The sequence below is a fragment of the Pseudocercospora fijiensis genome, assembly GCF_000340215.1.
Source record: "Pseudocercospora fijiensis CIRAD86 unplaced genomic scaffold MYCFIscaffold_1, whole genome shotgun sequence".
NCBI classification, from domain to species: domain Eukaryota; kingdom Fungi; phylum Ascomycota; class Dothideomycetes; order Mycosphaerellales; family Mycosphaerellaceae; genus Pseudocercospora; species Pseudocercospora fijiensis.
In genome coordinates this window covers 7,524,451-7,546,734 of record NW_006921532.1, presented here as the reverse complement: position 1 = coordinate 7,546,734, position 22,284 = coordinate 7,524,451, and the positions used below count along the sequence as shown (strand labels likewise).

Below are 22,284 nucleotides of genomic sequence, written 5' to 3'. Positions count from 1 at the left end.
TATAGAAAGGCTACGAGGGCGCGGCCTTTAGAAGGGAAGCGTATATTAGGGCTAAAGAGGCTATACGTAATTAGTATATAACTAGGCCGAGTAAAGCTAGGGTCTCGATACCTTAGGTAGGGCTTAGCGCTTAGCGTTAGGCTAACTTGCCTGCCTTCCTCTCTCTCCTTCTAGATTCTTATCGAATACTACTTATACCTACTACTACCCTATCTACCTGCTAATATACCCTTCTTATAGATATCGTAAGAGGCTAGATTTACTAGCGGTAAGACCTTATATAGGCATTATCGTACTAAAAGGTATAAAGAAGTCTAATCTTCGAGATCTACGAGGATTACAAACCCGGGTTCTTAGTATTCTTAACCTTCTAAAAAAGTATAGTACTCGCGCTACCGCGCAATCTAAACCCGTAATAACTACCTACTAAAGGACAGAAACTAATACTACTACTACTACTACTACTACTACTACTACTACTACTACTAATAGTATAAGTTACCGAGGGTAATATAACTAATAGCAATATAGGCAGCTATACTTAGTAAGATAGGATAGCAAACTTAGCGTTTAGGCTAGTAACTAGAGCCCTATAATATAGGTACTATAGAATTGTAATAGGAATAGTATACTATACGAGGTTAATAATCTATCTACGCTATAGAAGGAGGCCTCTTTTATAGGCTTAAGGCTTAGTAACTAGCCTATAGGTATAGGGCCGGTTACTAGCTAATACTACTTAATAGACTTTACGGAACAAGCAAGTCGCTTTAGTAACTCGATCGGGTCTAGTATTAATAGAAGCGCATTTGTCGAGATCTCGGAATTTACTAGGAGCGTAGAAGAGAGGGACTTTTATAAGAAGAATTCTAAATCGTAGTAGTACGTAAGGCTAAAGAAAGAGGGATACGACGATACGCCGTAAGTAGGCAAGATTGTAGATACTTAGGTCGAGGTACGTACGAGATATTTCTATATCCTAATAGAAGGCTTATGCCTAAAGCAAAGAATAAGGATAACGTTAACGAGCTATAGAATATATACGGCGACCTATAAAGCTAGTATATTAGTCTTTAGTACGTACGTTTAGTATTTATCGGTTTAAAGCGCTATAGGACTCTTAGCTACGACGAGTCGATCCTAGTATAGATAGCGAGACGTAGATACTAGTATATATAGCCCTTAAAGATCTCGGGCTTAGTAATAGCTTCTTCCTAGATTTGTACGCTAGACAAGACGTCTATATTAACGGAAAGGATAGGATTATAGTACTACTAATAGGTAGTAGATTAGCAATATTGTTCTAGATTAATATTTAAATACGCTAAGTATAATTCTACGACCGAAGATTGTACTAGCGTTACGAACTTCCTCGTAAATATTACTACGGATTGTCCCTATAGTAACGATAGTATATTGTATCTCGCCGCTTAACGCTAAGACCTACTACCTACGCCTCGAAGTTCTCTACTCCTAGTAGAGTACTCCTAGTAGAGTACTCCTAGTAGAGTACTCCTAAATATTAACTCCTAGTAGCTTAGTACTTCTAAGAAGTAACCGCCTTAGCTATTGTCTTCGAAATAGCCTATGCCCTCTGCTACTAACCCGAATAAGCGATAGACTCGTTAAGATATACGAGCTAAAGCTATATAAACCTAGGCTCTTATTAATTAGTTTAACTAGTAGGGTCGTAGTAGAAACTAAGGTAGGTAAGGTCGTAGAGGAAATTAAGATAGAGCGATAGCTCGTAGTAGAAAGAAGTAAGTAGAAGGTGTAGTAGCTAGCTAGCTATAATACCTTTATAGTATGACTAGATCGGTTCTTATTCCTTTTTTAGACTTCTTAGTCCGGGAGGTAGAAAAAACATTAGTCTAAGAGTAGACTTCTTAGTCTAAAAGGGAAGATATAGTAGAGTAACCTAGCTTAGTATAGGCGTATACCCTATTTTCTTTTTGTGCTATGCTGTATATGTGTTAGTATATATATACGACTACGATTACAATATAGCGGTAGATATATATAAGAATAACACCTTATCCCGCTATAATACAGCTCTCGCTACTATCCTTCCGTTCTTATAAATACTTATAATACCGACCCTCGAAGGTATATAATACTGCGTAAAACCCCCCGCAGTTACCTAAGATATACTAAATATAAGGCTTATTAGTTTTATTAGTTTTATTAATTTTAGTTAGTAATTTTAGTAATTTTAGTAATTTTAGTAATTTTAGTAATTTTAGTAATTTTAGTAATTTTAGTAATTTTAGTAATTGTAGTAATTTTAGTAATTTTAGTAATTCTTATTTTACTAATTCTATTAATCTTATTTACTTTACTAAATTTATCTTCTCTAGTATTCTACTTATTAATTAATATATTAGTTATACTATTGCTTTCTTTATAAACCTTACTATATAAATGTTTAGCGCTCTAAGACTTAAAGTACTCTCTATATATAATTAAAATATATAAAGTATATTATATATATCTATAATGTATTACTTTTAAGTTATTTTAATTATTTTAAATAAAAGAATAAGCTATAAAAGCTAGTATATAGACTAGCTATAATATACTACTATATAAAAGCTAGATACCTAAATCCTTATTATACTATTAGTAATTTTTTAAAACATACCTAACGTTTTAAACTAGCGCTTTTAACTATTAAAGAGCTAGGTATAAATAAATTTACTAACTAGATACTAAATACTAATAGTAGTAATAGTAGTGGAAGCTATCTTAGTAGAGAGGAGGCTTTGCGTGTTTATCTGCGAAATTACTAACTATACTATCTTAGACGTCCTCCGTCCTCCGCTATCGGATTGCGGATTTCTATAGTACCGGACGAGGACGAGATACTGGAACAGTCGCGCCTACTACCCACTGATCCAACTACCGACAGATTACTGCTGCGACTAGCGACCGATCCACGACTACCGATCCACGACTAGCGACAGGAGCACTACCAGCGACCGGAGTCACCACCGGCGCCCGGAGCCACCACCAGCGACCGGAGCCACCACCAGCGACCGGAGCCACCACCAGCGACCGGAGCCACCACCAGCAACCGGAGCCACCACTAACAACCGGAGTGACCAGGAACCAGAGCCACGACTAGCGACCGATGGACGACACCAGCAACCAGAGCCACGACCAGCAACCAGAGCCACGACTAGCGACCGATCCACGACTACCGATCCGCGACCAGCGACCGGAGCCAAGGCCTAGCTTACCTGGCTATTCGCGTGACGACCTTGCTCTAGCTCTTCGAGCTACGATAAGCGACCGAGCTACGACCTAGCTGACCTAGCTATTCGAGCGACAACCTAGCTATTCGAGCGACGACCTAGCTCGAGCTCTTCGGGCGACAACGTAGCTATTCGGGCGACAACGTAGCTGTTTAGGCGACGTGGCTATTCGAGCGACGTAGCCATTCGAGCGACGTAGCCATTCGAGCGACGTAGCCATTCGAGCGACGTAGCCATTCGAGCGACGTAGCCATTCGAGCGACGTAGCCATTCGAGCGACGTAGCCATTCGAGCGACGTAGCCATTCGAGCGACGTAGCCATTCGAGCGAAGACCTAGCTATTCGAGGAAAATTCCTCGCTCCGGGGAGAAGGTAGGCCCTCGTAACGCACAGTCCCGTAACGCACTTTCGAGCGATCTTAGATTTAGGATATCTTCTTAGATCCTTGATATATTTAGCTAAAAATTAGTATAAAGATTATTTATTAGTAGGGATTTGATTTATAATAGTAATATAGTTCTATAGGTTACTATAAAAGTTATAAAATGCTCGTATTTAAAATACTACTTTTATATTATATTACTAATAGATTGCTCGTAATAGTAGACGAATATAGTATTATTTATTAAAACCTACTAGGTAAGGATAGGCTTAGTACTAGAATTTAATAGCTATAGAATATAACTAGCTAAAGAATATTATATAGCCGTCTAGTACTTTAATACTCTTAGTTAATCCTGCTATATTTTAAAGATTTCTTTATAGATTATACTTATTACTTTATTTCTATTAGTTCTATATACTAAACTAAGTACCTAAACTCTAGTTTACTATATAAAATTAGCAATATTTATAATATTTACTTACTATTAGGTTAACTTTTAGAGAAAAAAAGTATTTATAGTTTTAGTTAACTTTACGCTCTTATAATAGCTATAAAATTAGGTAATAAAATATTTTAAAGTATAGAAAGTAAAGTTCTTAGACTTTTAATATCTATATATTAATTTTTACTAGTATCTTTATATTATTAAGCGTATTTAGGTACCTAAAGCTAATAGAGATAATCTTTATTAAATTTACTAGCAAATTGCTATTTATTATATAAGGCTACGTATTACGTAGGCCTAGGCCCTAACTTCTAGCCTATAGGTAATCTATATAGACTAGAACTTATAGCAATATAGCCCTCTTAGGTTATCCTATATATTAGGTAGACCTGCTATATATACCTAGTAGTTTTAGATTTCTAGATTTTTTATTTAGTAGAACTTAGGGACTAGACTTCTTAGAGTTTAAGTTAGATATATTAAAGTATATAGGATTCTTCCTAGGTGCTTAGTATTATTGTTTAGTGTATTCTAGTAACTACAGAAGACTTACTAGAGCCTAAGCTAGATATACTAAAGTATATAGGATTCTTCCTAGGCACTTTGCACTACTACCTATATCCTAGCAACTGCGGAATGCTATACCTAAAGAAGGCCTCTAAAGGACCAAAGAGGTCCTCTAAAGAGGTCCATTTTCCGTACTAGAGGCAGATAAGGAAGAAAGTGCCCTTCGACGGGGGCAGAGCCCCAGAAGTGCTTACGCAGGTCCTTCATTCACCTACCACTGCAACGGCGCCGGACCTACTCGCCCTCCTATCGGAGTGTGCAGAGCACGCACAAACCGGTGCCAGCGGGGCCCTGCATGTGTTACATACATGCAGCGGCCTTCGCTTGCCCATTTCTTGCCCATTTATTTACCTGCCGTTGAGACCGTGTCGCTTAGAAGGTGGTATACGGTATGTAGTAGAAGGTAGACGGCGTGTGCAAGCCTACAAAGCGGGGCGGCGCCTGGATGGATGTAGAGTACTCTATCGATGTTCCTCGACCATCTCCTACTCCCCAATCACTTGGAGCCATTTCATGCAAATCACTCGTTTGACAGTGCTCTGCTCAGACGATCGGGGACAGCTGCTTGTCCCCTGTCAAAATTCGTCCGCGTCCGCTCGGGGCGTTAGTCGGCGCAACTGGGATGTCGACTAGAGTGAGTGATCTGATTGCACGGAACCATCAGATTTAAGCCGTACGCAGCCTCTACTTCAGTTCGTCGGACGTAACCCAGGACTTTGTTAAGGGGATACATCTCTTCGGGTCAGCCTTGTTCAAGGCAGGCTAGAATGTCTCTCTTCGACAATTCTGGGACCTTGCGTGGGAATAGAGCCGTTCGTTGCTCGAAATCGTCCGCATCAATAGAATCTGGCGCCCATGATCAAGAATGGATATATTCAGCACCGACAACAAGATTTGATCATGTTACGTCGTGGTTAAGCATTTCGCCGTCCACGAGTGCTGGAAGCTCTCAGCTTGACGTATCCATGCCCCTGGGTGATGAGGTCTCCCCCAATCAAAGTGTAGCCAAGAACAGCCAATGGCTAGAAACCGAGTTTGATACGGACGACACAGCACAAGGCTCCGACCAGGCTCGACACCACACAGTGTTCCAGTCTGAGAGCTTCTTCGACATCCCACAGCGACCACTCTTGAAGCTCAACCCCTTCAAGGCCACTTTTAATCTGGTGCTGGCATTCGGACTAATTGGCGCATTGATTGCCGGCTACGCAATCGGTCTTCAGGTCTTCGATCTTGGGATCACTTCTATCGGCCTTTACGGAACGGTTCTTCTTTCCGAATACTTCGTTCAAGTCGTCTGCGCAGTCTCCAATCGCTTCGATGTCAACCGGATTGCTACTCGACTGAGGGAAAGGGATCGCAGGTCCGATGCCACTATCGAATGCGAGAAAGGAGCCATGGGTATCTCACCGTCCATCATGAATCCTGGCAGCGAGGTATCTATAGCTGTGGTCGGCTACCGCGAAGACGAGCGAGCCTGGCGGCACTGCCTGCGAAGTTTGCAGATGCAAACCCTTGCGCCCAAATGCATCATCGGAGTCGTAGACGGCAACGATGAGCCTGATCTGGCCATGGCGGAGGCCTTCGTCAGTGAGTTCCGATCGTACAATGCACCACTCATCGACCTTCCCGTCTTGCTATCAGACTTGCATCGCGATGTCTATTTCGACAACGTACCTCATGACACTCGATCGCGGGTGGTCAAGTTCTGGCATTATCTCGCCGGCAAAGGTCGACCGGGCCATGCGCGAGCACTCTCTCTTGCCAGACAGGCCGTGGTCGATCAAGTGGTCGAATGGAATTGCAGATGGGGCATTGAAAAGCTCGATGCTGTTTGTTTCAGCCAACCACATGGACACAAACGCACGGCGATGTTCACGGCTTTTGCGATGAGCATGTACGCTGTACGTACACGAGACGCCGTTTTCACGACCGACTCGGATACTTTGGTGCAGGACAACGCTCTCGATGAAATGCTAGCACTCTTGCGCTCTGCTCCAGACATCGGCGGCGTGACGGCAGATGTCAAGATCTGGAATCGCGCCGAAGGCCTTCTCACAAGACTTTGCGCTGCGCGATATTGGTTTGCTTTCAACATTGAGCGAGCTTGTCAATCAACATGGCGATGCGTCGGTTGCCTGTCTGGCCCAATGAGCATGTACCGCACCTTCGATCTCGAGACCATTCTGGGACCTTGGAATCTTCAGACGTTTGGTAACAAGCGAACAACGTTTGGAGATGATCGTCACTTGACAAATCAGCTACTGGCTCACGGCCTCAAGACGCGCTACACTCACCGCACGTGGTGCGACACCGAATCCCCTACAACCTTCGTGCGCTGGGTTGCCCAGCAGACGAGGTGGAGCAAGTCATTCTTCCGAGAAGCCTTCTGGTTCCCAGCGAGTTTCGCATATCAAAGTGCATGGATGCTTGTCGAGATGACCATACAAGCACTCTATCCTTTCATCCTAGTCGCGACAGCTTTCCACCTCATCTTCGATGCATCGGATGAAAATAAGTGGCGAGCCTTGATATGGCTTGCTACCATGTTCGGCATTGCTCTCCTCAAATCTCTCGTGGCATTATTCATCTGCTGGGATCCCTGGCTGCTACTGTTCGCGTGCTACGGCTTCATCTACTTCTTTGGCCTCCTGCCCTCGAAGCTCTGGGCATTATTAACCATGAACAAGACCGGATGGGGCACTTCCGCGCGGTCTTCCGCTGAAAGGAAGCGAGGACAATCCTTCCTCCAGCGCTCATTCCACGTTGGCCATCTCGTCGTCTGGTATTTGGCTATCTTTGTCGGAATAGGTTTCTTCATGTACAAGATCTTGGGCAACGCACTCTTCTTCTTGATCGGCGTCACAGCGGTCCTGGCAAGCATCTCCCTGTACTGGAATCCCAATTGGATAGCGACACTCAAGATAATTCGGTGGAGCAGGACAAGAAAAGTAAAAAGTGCTGACGTCGAAACCATGGACGAGCGAAAACTTCCAGAGAAGCCATTGCCTGCGCATACGTCCACCAAAGTGAGTTCTGAGAGTGTCGATTCCGAGATGACGCCGGCAGTATCGATGATGGATTCTAGAGAGAGCATTGAAGTGCTGCCAAGAGTCTTCATATTACCTTGACGAGCAATCAGATGTAGAGTGGTAGAAGAACTTGGCTTGTGCGATGAACGTTCATTAAATCTTTAGCCTTTCCTTAGCCCTGTTTACGTGCAACCGACCCGAAATACAGTAGCAATCGTGGCAGACGCTGTGTAACCCGATCATTCCGAATGCACAACACAAGGTATCTCAGGCGAATGTTGAGCGCCACCACCCCAGCCACGGGACAAAAATGTAGCACATCAGGAGCCATCCGAGAGCCCCATTGCTTGTTCGAGACCCAGCATTCATGTGAGTTACTACAGGTGGTGGACTGGACGCAGAACCTCCTTGAGACGTTACGCTGGGGCCTCCTTGAGACGTTATGTTGGGGGCAAGGCTGCTCATAATTGCGCCATCGGCAATGAGACATGCAGATGAGCTGCGCTCACAAGGAAGGATAGGCATACTCGTGTCGTTGTAAATCGCCTGAAGGAAGGACACCGTGATCGTGGTGTTCTGTTTCGGGGGTCCAAGTGAGTAGTGTGGATCACCATTGGACCAATGACTGAGGGCGATGCGGCCAGGTGCTTGGGGCACATTGGCTGTAATATTTTTCAGGTAATTCGCATCGATGCCGAAATAGACGATGTCAGGAAGCCATGTCCAGGACCACTCATGGGGTTCTTCACGGAATTCGTCGTCTAGTCCTGACCATCGTTCCCGCTGGTACGTGCTATCGTCGGGGTTGCCGCTTGGTAAATAGACCTGCGGCTTGACGGTGTACAGTAATGTCGGCTCTGTCCAGGCGCTGAGATATTCGATGTCAATTTCTGAGCTGTCATTTTTGTAGATGTAGAAAGCTGCGACTGTCCCAGGCTCGGTCGCAACGCGTATTCGCGCACGATACGAGCCATAGAAGAACGCTTTCTCTTTGGTAATGATCTGTGCACAAGGTATGTTTTTGCCATCGGTGGAAGGCGAGACGGTGAGATCAAGTCCAGTACTGGAATACTGCAATTGGTCGACTGAGTAGTCCCGAGTGTAAGGCGCGACGACTTGGATCACATCGTAGTTCGCAGGCATGAAAAGATCTTCCAGTTGCTGAACTTTGGCGGACGTGAAGTTCACCGCGAACAGATTTGCAAAGATGCTTCGTGTAGGGTCTTTCGAATCAACGAAGCCACAGTCACAATCATCTGCATTCAATGTAGCCATTGGAGAGTGCATTAGCACGGAAGATCAGCCCAGAATGCACTCCGGGACACTTGGAGCCTCCGCCACTGCCGAGCTTTCATCCCTTTAACCGCCTCCGTGGTCAATAACAAGTCTGTATCCGGGGTTTCGTCAGTGTCACTTCACCCTTCGCCCAAGCTCGGTGTGAAGTGAGAACAACTCCTACCCTGGCAGTGCCCTTGTCCGGTTCGACAGAACATACCAAATGTAGTGTAGCGCTTATACAGAGCGTGCTTAGTGAGATAAGCGCAGCGATCGAGTCCGATTGGGCGAAGGGTTCGGCCGGAGTAGAGCTTAGGTTAAGAAGCCGACACTTTCACGAGTCGTGCTTCTATGGCGGCTCAAACTCGACCAAGTAAAGGTACAAGATACCCTGAGGACCATTCCGGTCTATATGGGTTGCCCGAGGGCCACCCGGAAACTACCAAAAGGTCGCTCGAATAGGTTGCTCGAATAGCAGTAGCTAGGGGGTGTCGCTAGTCGCTCGAACAGCTCGCTAGGTCGTGTCGCTGGTCGCTCGAGTAGCCAGCTGGCCGTATTATTAGCTGGTCGCTCGAACAGCCAGGTCGTATCAGCTAGTCGCTCGAACAGTCGTATCGCCAGGTCGTATTGCTAGTCGCTCGAACAGCTGGCTACAGTGGGCAATGTCGCTGGTCGCTCGAACAGCTACCTTGGTCGTGTCGCCGGTCGCTTAAACAGCCAGCTAGGTTATGTCGCCGGTCGCTCGAACAGCCAGCTTGGTCATGTCGCTAGCCGTGGCTCGCTCGCTGGTCGTAGGCCGGTCGGTCGGTCGTGGATCGGATGCTCGTAGATCGGTCGGTCGTGGATAGGATGCTCGTAGAGCGGTCGGTCGTGGATCTGTTAGTCGTGGATCGCTCGCTGCTAGTCGCAGCTCGCTAGCCAGTTGTGTCCGTAGCTTCCGTCCCTATCGCTACTCCTATAAGGTATTTATAAGCTATTTTAAAGTTCCTTCCGATATCTTACATTACAATAGCGAGATATACTATATAGAAGATATTTTAGTAACTCTACTATATATAAAAAACTATTTTTAAGTTCTTTTTCTATAGGACTAAAAATTTTTAAAAAAATATAATAAGAAAGCACCTATATAAAGAAAGCCTCTTTTTAGGGTTCTTTTACTTTTCAAATACTACTCTTATAAAATATTATAAAAGTATACTATATTCCCTATTTATAAGTAATATAACGTACTCCTATTTTATAAATATAATTTCTAGCTTATTATACTTATATAAGAATAGCGAAGAAATATTACTATAGCATATTGTCTTTAAAATAACTCTATAGATTTAGGCCTATATAATAGCTATACTAAGTTTACTATCTAGCTATAAATAGTAAATCCGATTTTTAGAAATCTACTATAGCGTCGTTCTAGCTATAATTTATTATAAAGAGCTTTAGACTATTTAAAGAGTTAGGAGCAACGCACAATCCGAGAAACTAGGGAGAAAGATAAGCGGACCGATATATCCGACTTCTTAACCCCCGGCCGTAATCCTAGTCCAGGGAGGCTGGGAGACCGCCCGCTATATTCTAGAATCTCGGCATCTTTCTTCACTTCGTAGTGGCTCGTACATGTAGTCGATGCAATGCTTGTCTAACGCACATCTTTTCCACAAATGTCGCAATATTCCCACCTCATCACTCCGGACTTACAGTACAAGAGCAAGTGGAAGCGTGCGTGCCAGTCAGCCTGCCTCCGGGGGCCGATCTCACTGATTCCTATGTGACGAGTCCATTGATCCACAATACCACTTCGCTTCAGTTCTCATCGAGCTGGGCGTCAAGATTCAAAAGCGTCTACGCAGGCGAGTGCTGTCTGCGCGGTGTTATCTTGGTTCATCTTGAAGTGCTTTCTGATCCCTCTTCTGAAGCCGAACGACAGCTACCCTTGCCCGTGGCGATGGCCGTCTATGCCGGAAGGTTCACTGGACCAGACCGAGCCTCGAGAAATTGACGAAGGATGGTGTCAGGAAGAGGTGGTATGAACCATGATTATGTTATGTGATCTGCACCCACCGGCCGTCTTGTGCCGATGGCATTGCGGTTCTGGTCACCTGTGTGTGGGTTGGTCTGCTTAGTGTGCAATCTTTCAAGAGCAATCTGTTTGGTACTGTCATCGCATGTGCGGCCTTCACGACGACAGCATGCTATCAGATCTGGATTGGCAAGACTTGATGTAACTGATGTATTCAGAAGAAGGACTATCTACGGAAAGTCCAAAGATGAAGTGCGTCAGTTGCAGCCTCAGGCATCAGGCACGTAATGGACCCTGACACCTGGACATACACTCCAAGTTACCCCCTCAGCACGTGCATATCGCCATAGAATAAAGCAAACCAAACACAATAGCCATTCAGTTAGCAAAGCAAACAGGGGTATTAGGTAAGCAGAAACAGGTAAACAAACTAGACTACTCTTAGGTTAAACAGACAAAGCAAACAAAGGCCCTTTTTTCTTAGTATTTAGTAGCTAGTTTTATAGCGCTCTTAATAGCGGCCTTATAATCTACTAGGTTTAGTTGTTTAACAAAGCGGCCGTACTTAATCCTATTAAGCGGCTTAGTAAAGCTATCGGCTATCTAATCGTATATACTAACCTATTAGACGATAATAGTACTATTAGCAATCTTCTCTCGAATATAGTAGATACGAGCATCTATATACTTTGTACGGCTATTAATAGTAGACTTAGTAATAGCGATAGCGGACTAATTGTCCTCGTAGAGCGTAACAGGCTTAATAGTGCCCTTATAACTAATCTCTTATAGTAACCGAGCTAAAGCAACGGCTTCCTTAGCGCTAGTTATTAACTAAATATACTTAGCTTCTATAGACGATAAAGTAACTAAGGTCTAGCGTCCTAACTTGTATAGTAGCGGTCTACTAGCGAGTATAAAGTAGAAGCCGCCTATAGAGCGGCGAGTAACTAGATCGTTAGCCTATAAGGCATTATAGTAATCCGCTAGATTAAGCTTATCCTTACTCTATATACCTTAGAAACATAGACTACGGCTTAGAGTGCTAACTAGGTACTTAATAAGCTAAAGAAGTGCGGCATAGTGTTCCTTAGTCGGGTTAGAAATATATCGTAACAATAGGCCTATAGTATAGCAAGCATTAGGCCGAGTAATTATCGCTAGCTATAGTGCTTTACTAACTCCTTCTTAATACTAAGTCTTAAAGGCAGCGCTAGCAGTATAGCCCTTAGGTGCACGCTAAATCGATATCTTAACGTATCGAGGTACTATTAGTATAGTAGGAGCTACCCGGCCCTATATACTATACTTCTTACTAAGCCTATTTAAATAGGCATCTTAAACGACGTAAATAGTACGCTAATCGCGGTTACGAATAATCCGCATACTAAGATAGTAGTGCAGGTCGCCTAGCTCTCGTATATTAAAACGGTCCTTTAGTAACTAAGCTACTGCCTCTAGTGCTAATAGAGTATAGGCGATAATAATTATATTATCTACGTAAATAACAATAATAGAGCCGCTAACAATGTGTTTAAACACATATACATTAGCTACTATCGGCACGAAGTCTAGGCTCTTTAGGTACTTTCGAAGCTCTTCGTACTATAGCATTAGTAACTGCTTTAGACTATATAGTACCTTTAGCAATAGGCAAACTATGCCCTTTCTACTACGGTCCTTAAAGCCGTATAGTTGTTCGACGTAGATCTTATACTTATTACCGATAAGTGCATTAAGGAAGGCCGTTAGAATGTCGTATTGCTTAGCCTCTAGGTCGTAATAAGCAATTAGGCCAAACAGTGCTCGCAGCGTAGACAGCTTAGCTATAGCCGTATAGGTCTTATTATAGTCTTGTCCTTTAACCTATATAAACCTACGGACGACCTATCGAGCCTTAAACCGGCTTACCTTACTATTAGCGTTACGCTTAATAGTAAACACCTATCGGCTACGGACAACCTTACGACCTCTAGGTACTTCTAGTCGAGAAACATATACCTATATATAGTTATCTATTAATAACTTGTATTTAGCCTTATAGGCCTCCTTCTATTATAGCTAGTACTACGACTCCTTAGCGGCCTTAAAGCTCTTCGGAATTAGAATAGTATCGTTAGGCTTCTGTTTAGCAATATAGCAGGCGGCTATAAAGCCCTTAATATAGGCTATCGGCATATTAGCAAGGGTGCGGCGCTCTTTGCGATAGAGAGCGCCTATATCGGCTAGATAACTACGTAGCAGTTTACGAGCGCTCTTGTTGCTTCGTATCTCACGTATAGAACGACTACTAACAGCCTTAGCAGGTCGCTTAAACTTAGGCAACTAGCCTAGCTCGCCCTTCTTAGCGTAAGGATCGTACGCTAGTTCTTCCTCGGCTAACTAGAAGCTATCTTTATTACTTAGAGGTTGAATAGTCGGTAGGTTATCCTCGAGCGGCAATAGATTAGCGACTTTATTAGCAACCTCCTAAGCTAGTTCTTCTAGAGCATCTTCCTATTAGACTAGAAGCTGCTAGACTATACTAGCGGCTTCCTATAGCGACGGTGCCTTATTGCTTGTAGAATTAAACAGAGCCGGTATAACGGACTCGAGTATAACAAACTCGTTCTTAGCTAGGTTATTAGGATTGGCGTATAGGTTTATACTCTCTAGAAGCGATAACTTGTTGTCCCCTAACTTAATAAACTAGACATCCTTCGAGGCAACAACCTTGTATTCGTTAGACAAGTAGATTATATATTTGCTAGAGTCTACTAAGTCCTTCGCATAACCAACTAGTTTGCTAAGCCTTCTACGAGCGTTAAACTTCTTACTACGAGCTATACTATAGTCGTAGACAATAGTAGTATAGCTATAGGCTCGAAGGTATTAAAGGCGTAGCTGCTTCCGAGACTAATTAAGCTCCCTAGCTATAATAGTATAGGGACTAAGGCCTTCTAAGGTTCTAGGAGTAATATTAAGAACCTGTGTTATAGTAGCGACTATATACGGCTATAGAGCCTTTAGCAAATTCGCATAGAGCATTATCTTCCGAGCGGTCGTATATACGATGTAGTTACTAACCTTAGCTAGGCTATTCTAAGTAGAAGAATAAGGTGCTATAACCTATAGTATAATGCCCTAATTACGAGCCTAGCTTAATAGCTAATTTCCGCTATATTTACCCCCTCTATCGAGGCGGTAGATTAGGATCGAATAGCTAGTTTATATACGGACGTATATACGATAATCTTTAATTACTACTATAGCCCCTAACTTTAGTAAGCTAGTATATTCGTGTCGATAGCCTAATTTGGCGTATATAAACAACGTGAAGTAGCGTTCTTATAGTAGACTAGGGTTAGTAATAGTAACTACATCTACATAGACAATATAGTAAATAGTAGATAGTCGTAGTCGTAGCAGTCGGTTATATTCCTTATATAACGTTGCTATACGACAAGCGATACAGTTTCGGAAGCCACTCTTATTCTTGTTACTAGTAATAATAATCTAACCCTTAGCTTCTATTCGTAACAGCTTACGGTAATAAATATAGCTATATCGTAGATGCTATTCTTCTATCGTACCTATTAGTACCCCCTTCTTCGATAGAAGCGTAACAACCTAGCTATCCGGACTAGAGGTTGATATATATAGATAGGGGAGACTATTCTTGCGGTATATCTAAGTAATAGTAACCTTAGAGCCGTTAATAACAGTAAATAGCACTCGCTTATCATTCCGATAGAAACAGCCCTTATCGGCAAGCTTCTTAGTAGACAGAAGGTTAGCTACTAGACCTAGCACATATAGTATATTAGACAACTTTATACTGCTTACACTACGCTTATTAACTACCTTAGTCTAAGCCATTCCGACTATCGTAGCGTGCTTCGTATTGCTACTAAACCGGACAGGAATATAATAGCCTTTATATTTAATAAGCAATAAAGGGTCGTTAACTATATATATACTAGTACCTAAGTCGACAACCTAATTAGTAGTACAAGTGCTAGCAGTAAGAGCCGTAGAAACTAGGTCGCTTATAGTAACCGTAGCTATAAAGGCGTAATTGTAGCTTAGGTCTAATAACACCCCTAGAGTAGCATTAGCCGTATATAGTCCCTAAGTACTATTCTAACTAGATAGTAGTTGCTATTGCTACTAAGCAGTTAACGCCTGTTATTGCTTCTTCTTAGCCTTCTGCTTCTCGCGACGAAGTCGGTCTTCCTCCTTTAGGTAAGGGTACTTAGTATAGTAGCAGTTAGAAGGGTATAATCCCTAATAATAGACGCACTTCTTATAGTTAGACTAATAACTATTCTAGTTGCTTCTACCGCGGCCTCGACCGTTGTTATTGTTTCCGCGGCTACTACGACCGCTACGGTTCGAGTTACCTCGACTATTGCTATTGCTATTACCTTATAGTTGCTAGCGCTAGAGACCGAAGAAACTATTATATTAGGCCTAGTTTAATTAAGCTACATTCTTATTAAGCAACGCGCTAATAATATTGTTAAGGGTACTGTCGTTAATAGTGTATTCTAAGGCGCGTATCTGCTTACGTCGCATCTATACGAAAGCCTCGTAGAATAGTGCGATTTATATAATAAACATATAGATAGCCTAGTATTAACTAATAGCTAATTTAGTATCCTTTAAGGCACCGAGCTTCTTCTTATATTCGTTATAGAACTTCTTAACGTCCTTGCTATTATAGCGAAGGGTAATATAGTCCTAGAAGAGTATAAATTTAGTAGACCTACCTTTACTAGTGTATTTCTTCTTAAGGAAGTCTTATACTTCCTAGGATATAGACAGACTAAGCAGTAATTATTAAATGTTACTAATATAATTAGCAAAGATCTAGGTACGTGCTGTTTAATCTTTAGAGTCCTATTTATCTTAGTAGTCTTTAAACTCCTTAGAAGACTTACTAGAGGCCTTAGAAAGGGGTCGCTAGTAGGTACCTTATATATAGCGCTAGACTAATATACCTTTAAGGGCGCCTTTAGCGGCGTACGACTATAATAGGTAATTCTCCTTATTCTTTAGCTTAGGAACGTTGCTTATATAAGCGCTAGAGGTTATAGAAGGAGCTATTATAGATAGCGACGGCGATAATATAGATAGAGACTATAGACTTGTTTTAAGGGGCAGCCGATAGGCGCGCCTATATTCTAGTATAGCGGACAGCTAACACTAATAACTCGAGTCGGACTAGCACCTACTAGAACCCTCGAGGACGGCGGCGACGATAATAGTATTAGCGCAATTTTTTAGTAACGAGCGCTATCTATATAGTAGTCGGATTAACTATTAGAAAAACGTATAGAATGCGTTAGAAACGCAGGGGGCTTATAACCACTTGATGTAACTAATGTATTCAGAAGAAGGACTATCTACGGAAAGTCCAAAGATAAAGTGCGTCAGTTGCAGCCTCAGGCATTAGGCACGTGATGGACCCTGACACCTGGACACACACTCCAAGTGCAAGAAGATGGAAGATTTGGAGGTTGATGCGCCTCAGCTGCTACTGAATCAGTGTGCGACTGTTGATTCCAGTCTCGTATGCATTCGACGTCTTCCCGGACTTTTGCAAGTCTGTGACGATCTCCTCGCATAAGAAAACCAGGCTGATGCTTTCCAGCCACCATCCCAGCCCAGACCCTTATGTTCCTCTTCGGAGGAGGCATTGTGGCCAGCTTCCTCAACCTGTCCCGATTCATGATCATCGGGCGAACATCTGCACTTACTGTGAGTTCATATCCAACTGAAACCATATCTTTGAGTGTACGTATTGACAAGTCGCAGTTCAACATCGTATCCAACGTCAAGATGCTTGCGATCCTCGCGTTGGGCTGGTATAGCGAGGGCAGGCCAGGTATGCTATTGCATTGCGTGCGTCCTAGAGGCCAACCGACATGACTTGATCACTTCCCGGCTCTGGGTGTTTCAAACCTGTTCCACTCAGCACCGTTGCCTCTTCGCAAGCAAGCATCGCTGCCCCTTCGGAGCCGTGACAAAGAAAGACACAGGCTTCATGTCATCCGCCGTGAACCCGTCCACCCACGCGGGCCTCATACCCTGGCTGAAAGTCCTGTAGAAGCTCGCCAAAGCGTGTCTCATCTCGAGCATCGCAAAGTGCTGCCCGATGCACACACGACTACCTCCTCCGAATGGCAAAAACGCGCTCTGCATATCCTTCGTCGCATCATTCCATCGCGAAGGATCAAACTTGTCCGCGTCTCGCCAGATCTGTGGAAGATGATGCATTGCGTACGCCGGAATGGCGACCGTAGTGCCTCCTGGAACGAAGTGACCTTCGAAATCGGCGCCCCCGTCTGGCACTATGCGTGGGAGTCCTTGGCCAACTGGTGGACGGATACGAAGCGTTTCCGTTATTACGCCGTTGAGCAGCGGAAGCTTGATGAGATTCTCTTCGGTGAAGTGTTGCGGGAGCATTGCAACTTCCTCCGTCAAGGCGTTTTCCAGATCGGGATCTTGGGACAAATACCACGCAGCGTACGTTGCTGTAATAGCGGACGTATCGGTGCCTGCAACGATGCTGGTCATATCCATCAGTAAGAAGCATTCAATGTGTTCCCAGACATTCCTTACTTGGTCATTGCATCTGATGTAATGGCCACTTTCGGAAGTGTTCCGTCTTCGACAGCAGAGAAGGCTTTGCTCATGAGAGTTGGCTTGACGTGATCAGGGTCAGCTCGATACGCTTCGAAGTATCGAGAGATACGATCTTCAGCATAGTTTTTCATCCTCTCCAAGCCGGCCGATACCTCGTTCGCAGAGCCAAACATCAGATAGGCGACCAGTTTGTTGAGCAGCGGCAACTCAGCTCGAATGAAGCCACGCAGGCCATCATTCTCCAGGTCAATGATGTACTGTGTTTTCTGGCGAACATTATGATTAGCAAGATACTTACAATCGAAGACTTAAATGCGCTGACTTCTCCACTCTGCAGAGTATCAAAGCTCTCTCCAAACGCCGCCTCAGAGACAATATCGGTGGCCTGGAGACTTGATCAGCGTCCTTCCGAGATCGTCGGATTTCCTTGCCTACCATGAAAGTAAACCACTTCTTGACATCTGTATATCCTCTCGCATCCAAGTCAGCGACCATCTTCTTCGCTGCGACTCGCGTCTTCTCAGAAATATACGGTTCCATCTGCTTAATCCAATTCTCCGAATAATTGTGTGCAAGGAGTCTTCGTCGAACTCCATGAGCTTTAGGATCTCGAATAGTGAAGAGAGCCATGTCGCCAAATCCTGTCGCAGTCCCGTACCAAGTAGGTTTGTGGTATGGACTGCCAATCTGGTACACGATCTTGGCTGCAGAGATAGATGCCAACGACACTTCTCCAAGTCCGATCCGCACCACAGGACCTGTTTAGATTTAGACTTTGATTCATTAGTCCTTTGTATTCGCTATACCATAGCGCTGATGGAGCGCGTGCTCGTAGCTTGCTCGCTCGCCAGTCATTACGGCCCATTGGAACCGCAAGTTGGTCCACTTCGAGATCCATGGTCCCGGCAAATGTCGCAATGGGTTGGTTAAGGCAGTATATGTCTTCCACTGTTTCCAAAGTCAGCGGTACTTTATCAATGATTCCGCAGTGGGTTGAAGCAACGTAGACCTACCGAGACGAAGGCAACTATTATGGTGATCAGTAGCGTCAAGGCCATGGTCGTTCCAGGATGTGTGAGGTCGTCCTGGAGTGCGGAATCGTGGCGACTCTCTTACAACCTCTGCAATGCAAATGCTTGACTGATGTGCCTCCGTCAGCAGGTCGTGGTCGTTTTCAGCCGCATAGGTGTGCCCCAAGACACAGGAAGTGGTATGACATGCATAAGTTTGATTGGCATAGCGTGAAAGGATCAAAGCCAAGTCGGTCCCTCGTTTGCATTCAGCTGGAGGGCTGATCCTTTGCCCGCGTTCGCTAGGCCGCATCGTTGAAATGCATGCATATTCGCTTCTTTACTGACATAGAGTAGACCCGAAGCCTCATCGACATGTGATGCAGCCTAACTTCTTCACGCGGCTTCTGCTTCTGATCAACCCAGTTTTCGGCCTTCCAGCAGTCATGTCCGTGTAGACGTTCGTTGGGTGCTTCTCTCAAACTTTCAGGTCTCCGCTCCTCACCTTCGCTCATACTCCCATTGGCATTCATAATTGTGGCCGAGCACCTGCAGTATTCCTGTCTATCATCCCATATTCCTCTTGCCAGTACCTGTGACACCGATCCAGGGACGCCACCGAAATTCTTCAGCTCCTGTCACAACGACATCCTGCCCTGTCCTGTGCCTCCTTTGTCTTCTCTTCAATCGCCTTCATGGTCTTCTGCGCTCGTGACATTCGAGCACGGGTCGAAGCCCTTGCGTAGACATCTTTGTTGGACTTCGATCTAGAGTAAGGATTCGGTGATCATCAGATCGTGGTAGCTCTGAAGAAACAAGTTCGCATGTGAAAGTCCTTGTAATGGGATTCGGAAAGAATGGATGTGGACGCGACCAGGTTCGCGACGCAGCTGAGTCAGCAGTGAACAGTGAAGATATCAATTCTTTTGACATTTTTCCGGGACTGTGATCTCTGCCCATGCTTCTATCGCTGCTTATCTACACATATCATTCATCGCTCATACGTATGCTTTATCGCTTTTTGATTCACTGAAAATCACTCGGAAACAATTCCACGCGCCGCCTATGTCTTGACATCTGGCTCAGTACGGCCGATGTACTCCTGCAGTTTGAGCAGACCAGTCGCGAGCTTGACATTGTCCTTGAGATAGTCCTGGGCGTCAAGACCGTAGGTCTTCTCGTCCGTTTCGTGCTTTTCGATGTATAGACGGATGGTGGCGCCAGACGAGCCGGTACCGGAAAGACGGACAACGATTCTGCTGCCATCGTCAAACTTGACGTAGATACCCTGATTCTTGCTGACTGAGCCGTCGAGATCAGTGTACGAAAAGTCGTCTGCCTCGAGCACCTTGCGGCCAGCGACTGAGGAGCCAACGAACTCGCTCTTCTTTGGTCCGATCAGCTCCTTCATGTGTGCCACAACCTTATTCGCACCCTCAGTCTCGCAGCCTTCGTAATCGTATCGAGTGAAGAAGGTGCGGCCGTATGTCTTCCAGAAATCGTGCTGAATGCTCTTGATGCTGGGCGTGCTGCCGGTCTGCTGGCCGACACCGGCAATGATGTTGAGCCAAGCGACGATGGCCCAAAGACCGTCTTTCTCACGGATGTGGTTGCTGCCAGTACCGAAAGATTCCTCACCGCAGATGTTCATCTTGTTCGAGTCGAACAGACCGCAGAAGAACTTCCAGCCAGTTGGCACCTCGTAGCTTTGAAGACCCTTCTTCTTTGCTACAAGATCGACAGCACCAGAAGTGGGCATGGAGCGTGCGAGACCGTACACGCCCTGCTTCTTGAAGTATGGAATGAGCTCGGCGTGGTGTGCGATGATTGCAAGCGAGTCACCAGGCGAGACGAAGGAGTTCGCGCCGTAGATCATGTTGCGGTCACCATCACCATCGGAGGCCGCACCGAAATGAATGCCCTCCTTATCTACACGCTCGACCAGCGAGTGTGCGTAGACCAGGTTGGGATCTGGGTGGTGGCCACCAAAGTCTGGCTTTGGTACGCAGTTCTGTGTGCTCCCCTTCTGTCCAAGCTCTTTCTCGAAGATGTCGACACCGTAGTTGCCAGTGACACCGCTGAGACCATCGAAGAGGATCTTGAAGTCCCTGTGCTCGCTGAGGAAGCTCTTGATCAGGTCAAAGTCGAAGATGTCCTTGAGCATTTGAACGTAGTCTTGAGTGCTGTGCACGATTTCGACCTCGAGTGGGCCGTAAGTCTTGGTACCGATGGTGGAGAGGTCAATGTCTGGAATATCGGCGATCTTGTACTCTGTCAAGCTCTTGGAGAATTCGTAGATCTTGTTCGTCACGCTCTCGGGAGCGGGGGCACCGTTTGCGAGGTTGTACTTGATACCAAAGTCCTCATCGGGACCGCCTGGGTTGTGCGAGGCTGTGAGAAGAATGCCACCAGTGGCCTTCTTGATGCGGATGATGTGTGATGCGGCAGGTGTGGAGAGGATGCCGTTCTGGCCGATCAAGAGCTTCTTGACGCCATATGCAGCTCCTATCTTTGCAATGATCTGAGTCACTTCGGGGTTCCAGTAACGACCATCGCCACCGACGACCAAGAAAGCACCTTGGGCGCCTTCCGGGATAGATTGGATGATCGAAGCCACGAAGTTCTCAGAGTAGTTCTTCTGCTGGAAGACCTTGACCTTCTTGCGGAGACCAGACTGTGAAGCACATTGCGTTAGCCTCGGAGCTTTGAAATTGGAGGGTGGAACTCAGATATGGCGGAAGTGGCTGTGATTGTTGTGCTGAAAGGACTGGATTTTGTCCAGCACCAAAAGCCCCAACTCTGCCGTAGCAATCTGAAGCTCACGGGGACATTGATGGCGACGGCAAGATACTCACAGTGCCAGGTTTCTGGTCAGAAAAGGCATGCGTCTGAACAGTAGAAACGCTCATGGTTGCGGTATGCTCAAGGAAAAGGCGGAATCGTTCAATCGTGAAGTTGGATGAAGGAATCAAAGTCCAATGGCAGCCGCTGAGGTTTTGTTTCCGTCACAACCAGATGAACAGAGGGCCCCGCACTAGTACGAAACAGGCAATGCAGACAGGGGTCAGCCAGAGATTGAGAGCTCGACGACTTTTTTGGTGGGCCGTCTGCATGGCATGATGATGATGTTGAGCTACATGGAAAAGGTACATTGGCTCGGCGTTTGACGGCCAATCGAGACTCTTGCTTGACTGCAAATTTGCTTGGAATGCTGCGAAGATGCAGAAGTACGGTGTGCAAGTGAGTGCTTCCGCAGTGGGGGGGGGGGTTTTCTACAGCGTTCTATTCGCTGGCTCAATGTGCCATTGCATTCGATATCAAGTGAGAATGCGCTCAACAATATTGCCGTCGCTTTTGCCACATGAGCGAGGTCAAATGAGACTTGCTGAGGTCCAGGGCCATGGCCGCAGCCCAACATGGAGCGCATGCTTGAAAGCTGTACACAAGAACAAACAATGTGAATGGCAATGCAATCCACCCCAGACCACACTAACGGGTACTTCAAGGTGCATGGTGTTGTTCCCAGCGAGCGAGGCCACCCTTTCGCTGGCCCTGCCACTCCACTCCCCTCTTGCATCCGAAGAGTACGGGTCATACTTCTCGCAACAATCCCAAACATGTTATCGAGGGTATGTGATGGAGGCTGATTCAGGTGGATGTGGA

At 45.2% G+C, this 22,284-nt stretch overlaps 6 protein-coding genes across 6 annotated transcripts; 3 read left to right on the top strand and 3 right to left on the bottom strand.

The window, feature by feature from the left end:
• Positions 1 to 5,616: 5,616 nt before the first annotated feature.
• MYCFIDRAFT_126498 (glycosyltransferase family 2 protein) lies at positions 5,617 to 7,782 on the top strand (the record flags this gene model as incomplete). Its single annotated transcript, XM_007923525.1, has 3 exons — positions 5,617 to 6,014; positions 6,084 to 6,241; positions 6,296 to 7,782. The coding sequence occupies 3 exons, from the start codon at positions 5,617 to 5,619 to the stop codon at positions 7,780 to 7,782; spliced, it is 2,043 nt and encodes a 680-aa protein (XP_007921716.1).
• Positions 7,783 to 7,820: 38 nt separating this feature from the next.
• Positions 7,821 to 8,958, bottom strand: MYCFIDRAFT_213424 (glycoside hydrolase family 16 protein; the record flags this gene model as incomplete). The annotated part of the gene is made up of 1 exon (XM_007923524.1): positions 7,821 to 8,958. One exon carries the CDS (start codon positions 8,956 to 8,958, stop codon positions 7,951 to 7,953), a length of 1,008 nt encoding a protein of 335 aa, XP_007921715.1. The 3' UTR covers positions 7,821 to 7,950.
• Positions 8,959 to 10,622: 1,664 nt separating this feature from the next.
• On the top strand, positions 10,623 to 11,011 carry MYCFIDRAFT_170405 (uncharacterized protein; the record flags this gene model as incomplete). The annotated part of the gene is made up of 3 exons (XM_007923523.1): positions 10,623 to 10,672; positions 10,696 to 10,926; positions 10,966 to 11,011. The coding sequence occupies 3 exons, from the start codon at positions 10,623 to 10,625 to the stop codon at positions 11,009 to 11,011; spliced, it is 327 nt and encodes a 108-aa protein (XP_007921714.1).
• Positions 11,012 to 11,038: 27 nt separating this feature from the next.
• On the top strand, positions 11,039 to 11,331 carry MYCFIDRAFT_170404 (uncharacterized protein; the record flags this gene model as incomplete). Its single annotated transcript, XM_007923522.1, has 3 exons — positions 11,039 to 11,074; positions 11,103 to 11,182; positions 11,235 to 11,331. 3 exons carry the CDS (start codon positions 11,039 to 11,041, stop codon positions 11,329 to 11,331), a joined length of 213 nt encoding a protein of 70 aa, XP_007921713.1.
• A 4,432-nt stretch (positions 11,332 to 15,763) lies between these two features.
• On the bottom strand, positions 15,764 to 18,669 carry MYCFIDRAFT_185345 (uncharacterized protein; the record flags this gene model as incomplete). Its single annotated transcript, XM_007923521.1, has 7 exons — positions 15,764 to 15,772; positions 16,958 to 17,534; positions 17,588 to 17,877; positions 17,934 to 17,996; positions 18,047 to 18,342; positions 18,418 to 18,559; positions 18,625 to 18,669. The coding sequence occupies 7 exons, from the start codon at positions 18,667 to 18,669 to the stop codon at positions 15,764 to 15,766; spliced, it is 1,422 nt and encodes a 473-aa protein (XP_007921712.1).
• Positions 18,670 to 18,934: 265 nt separating this feature from the next.
• On the bottom strand, positions 18,935 to 21,571 carry MYCFIDRAFT_58070 (uncharacterized protein). The gene is made up of 2 exons (XM_007922024.1): positions 21,477 to 21,571; positions 18,935 to 21,295 (listed from the first exon to the last, which is right to left on the bottom strand). The coding sequence occupies exons 1-2, from the start codon at positions 21,528 to 21,530 to the stop codon at positions 19,685 to 19,687; spliced, it is 1,665 nt and encodes a 554-aa protein (XP_007920215.1). The 5' UTR covers positions 21,531 to 21,571; the 3' UTR covers positions 18,935 to 19,684.
• Positions 21,572 to 22,284: the final 713 nt, after the last annotated feature.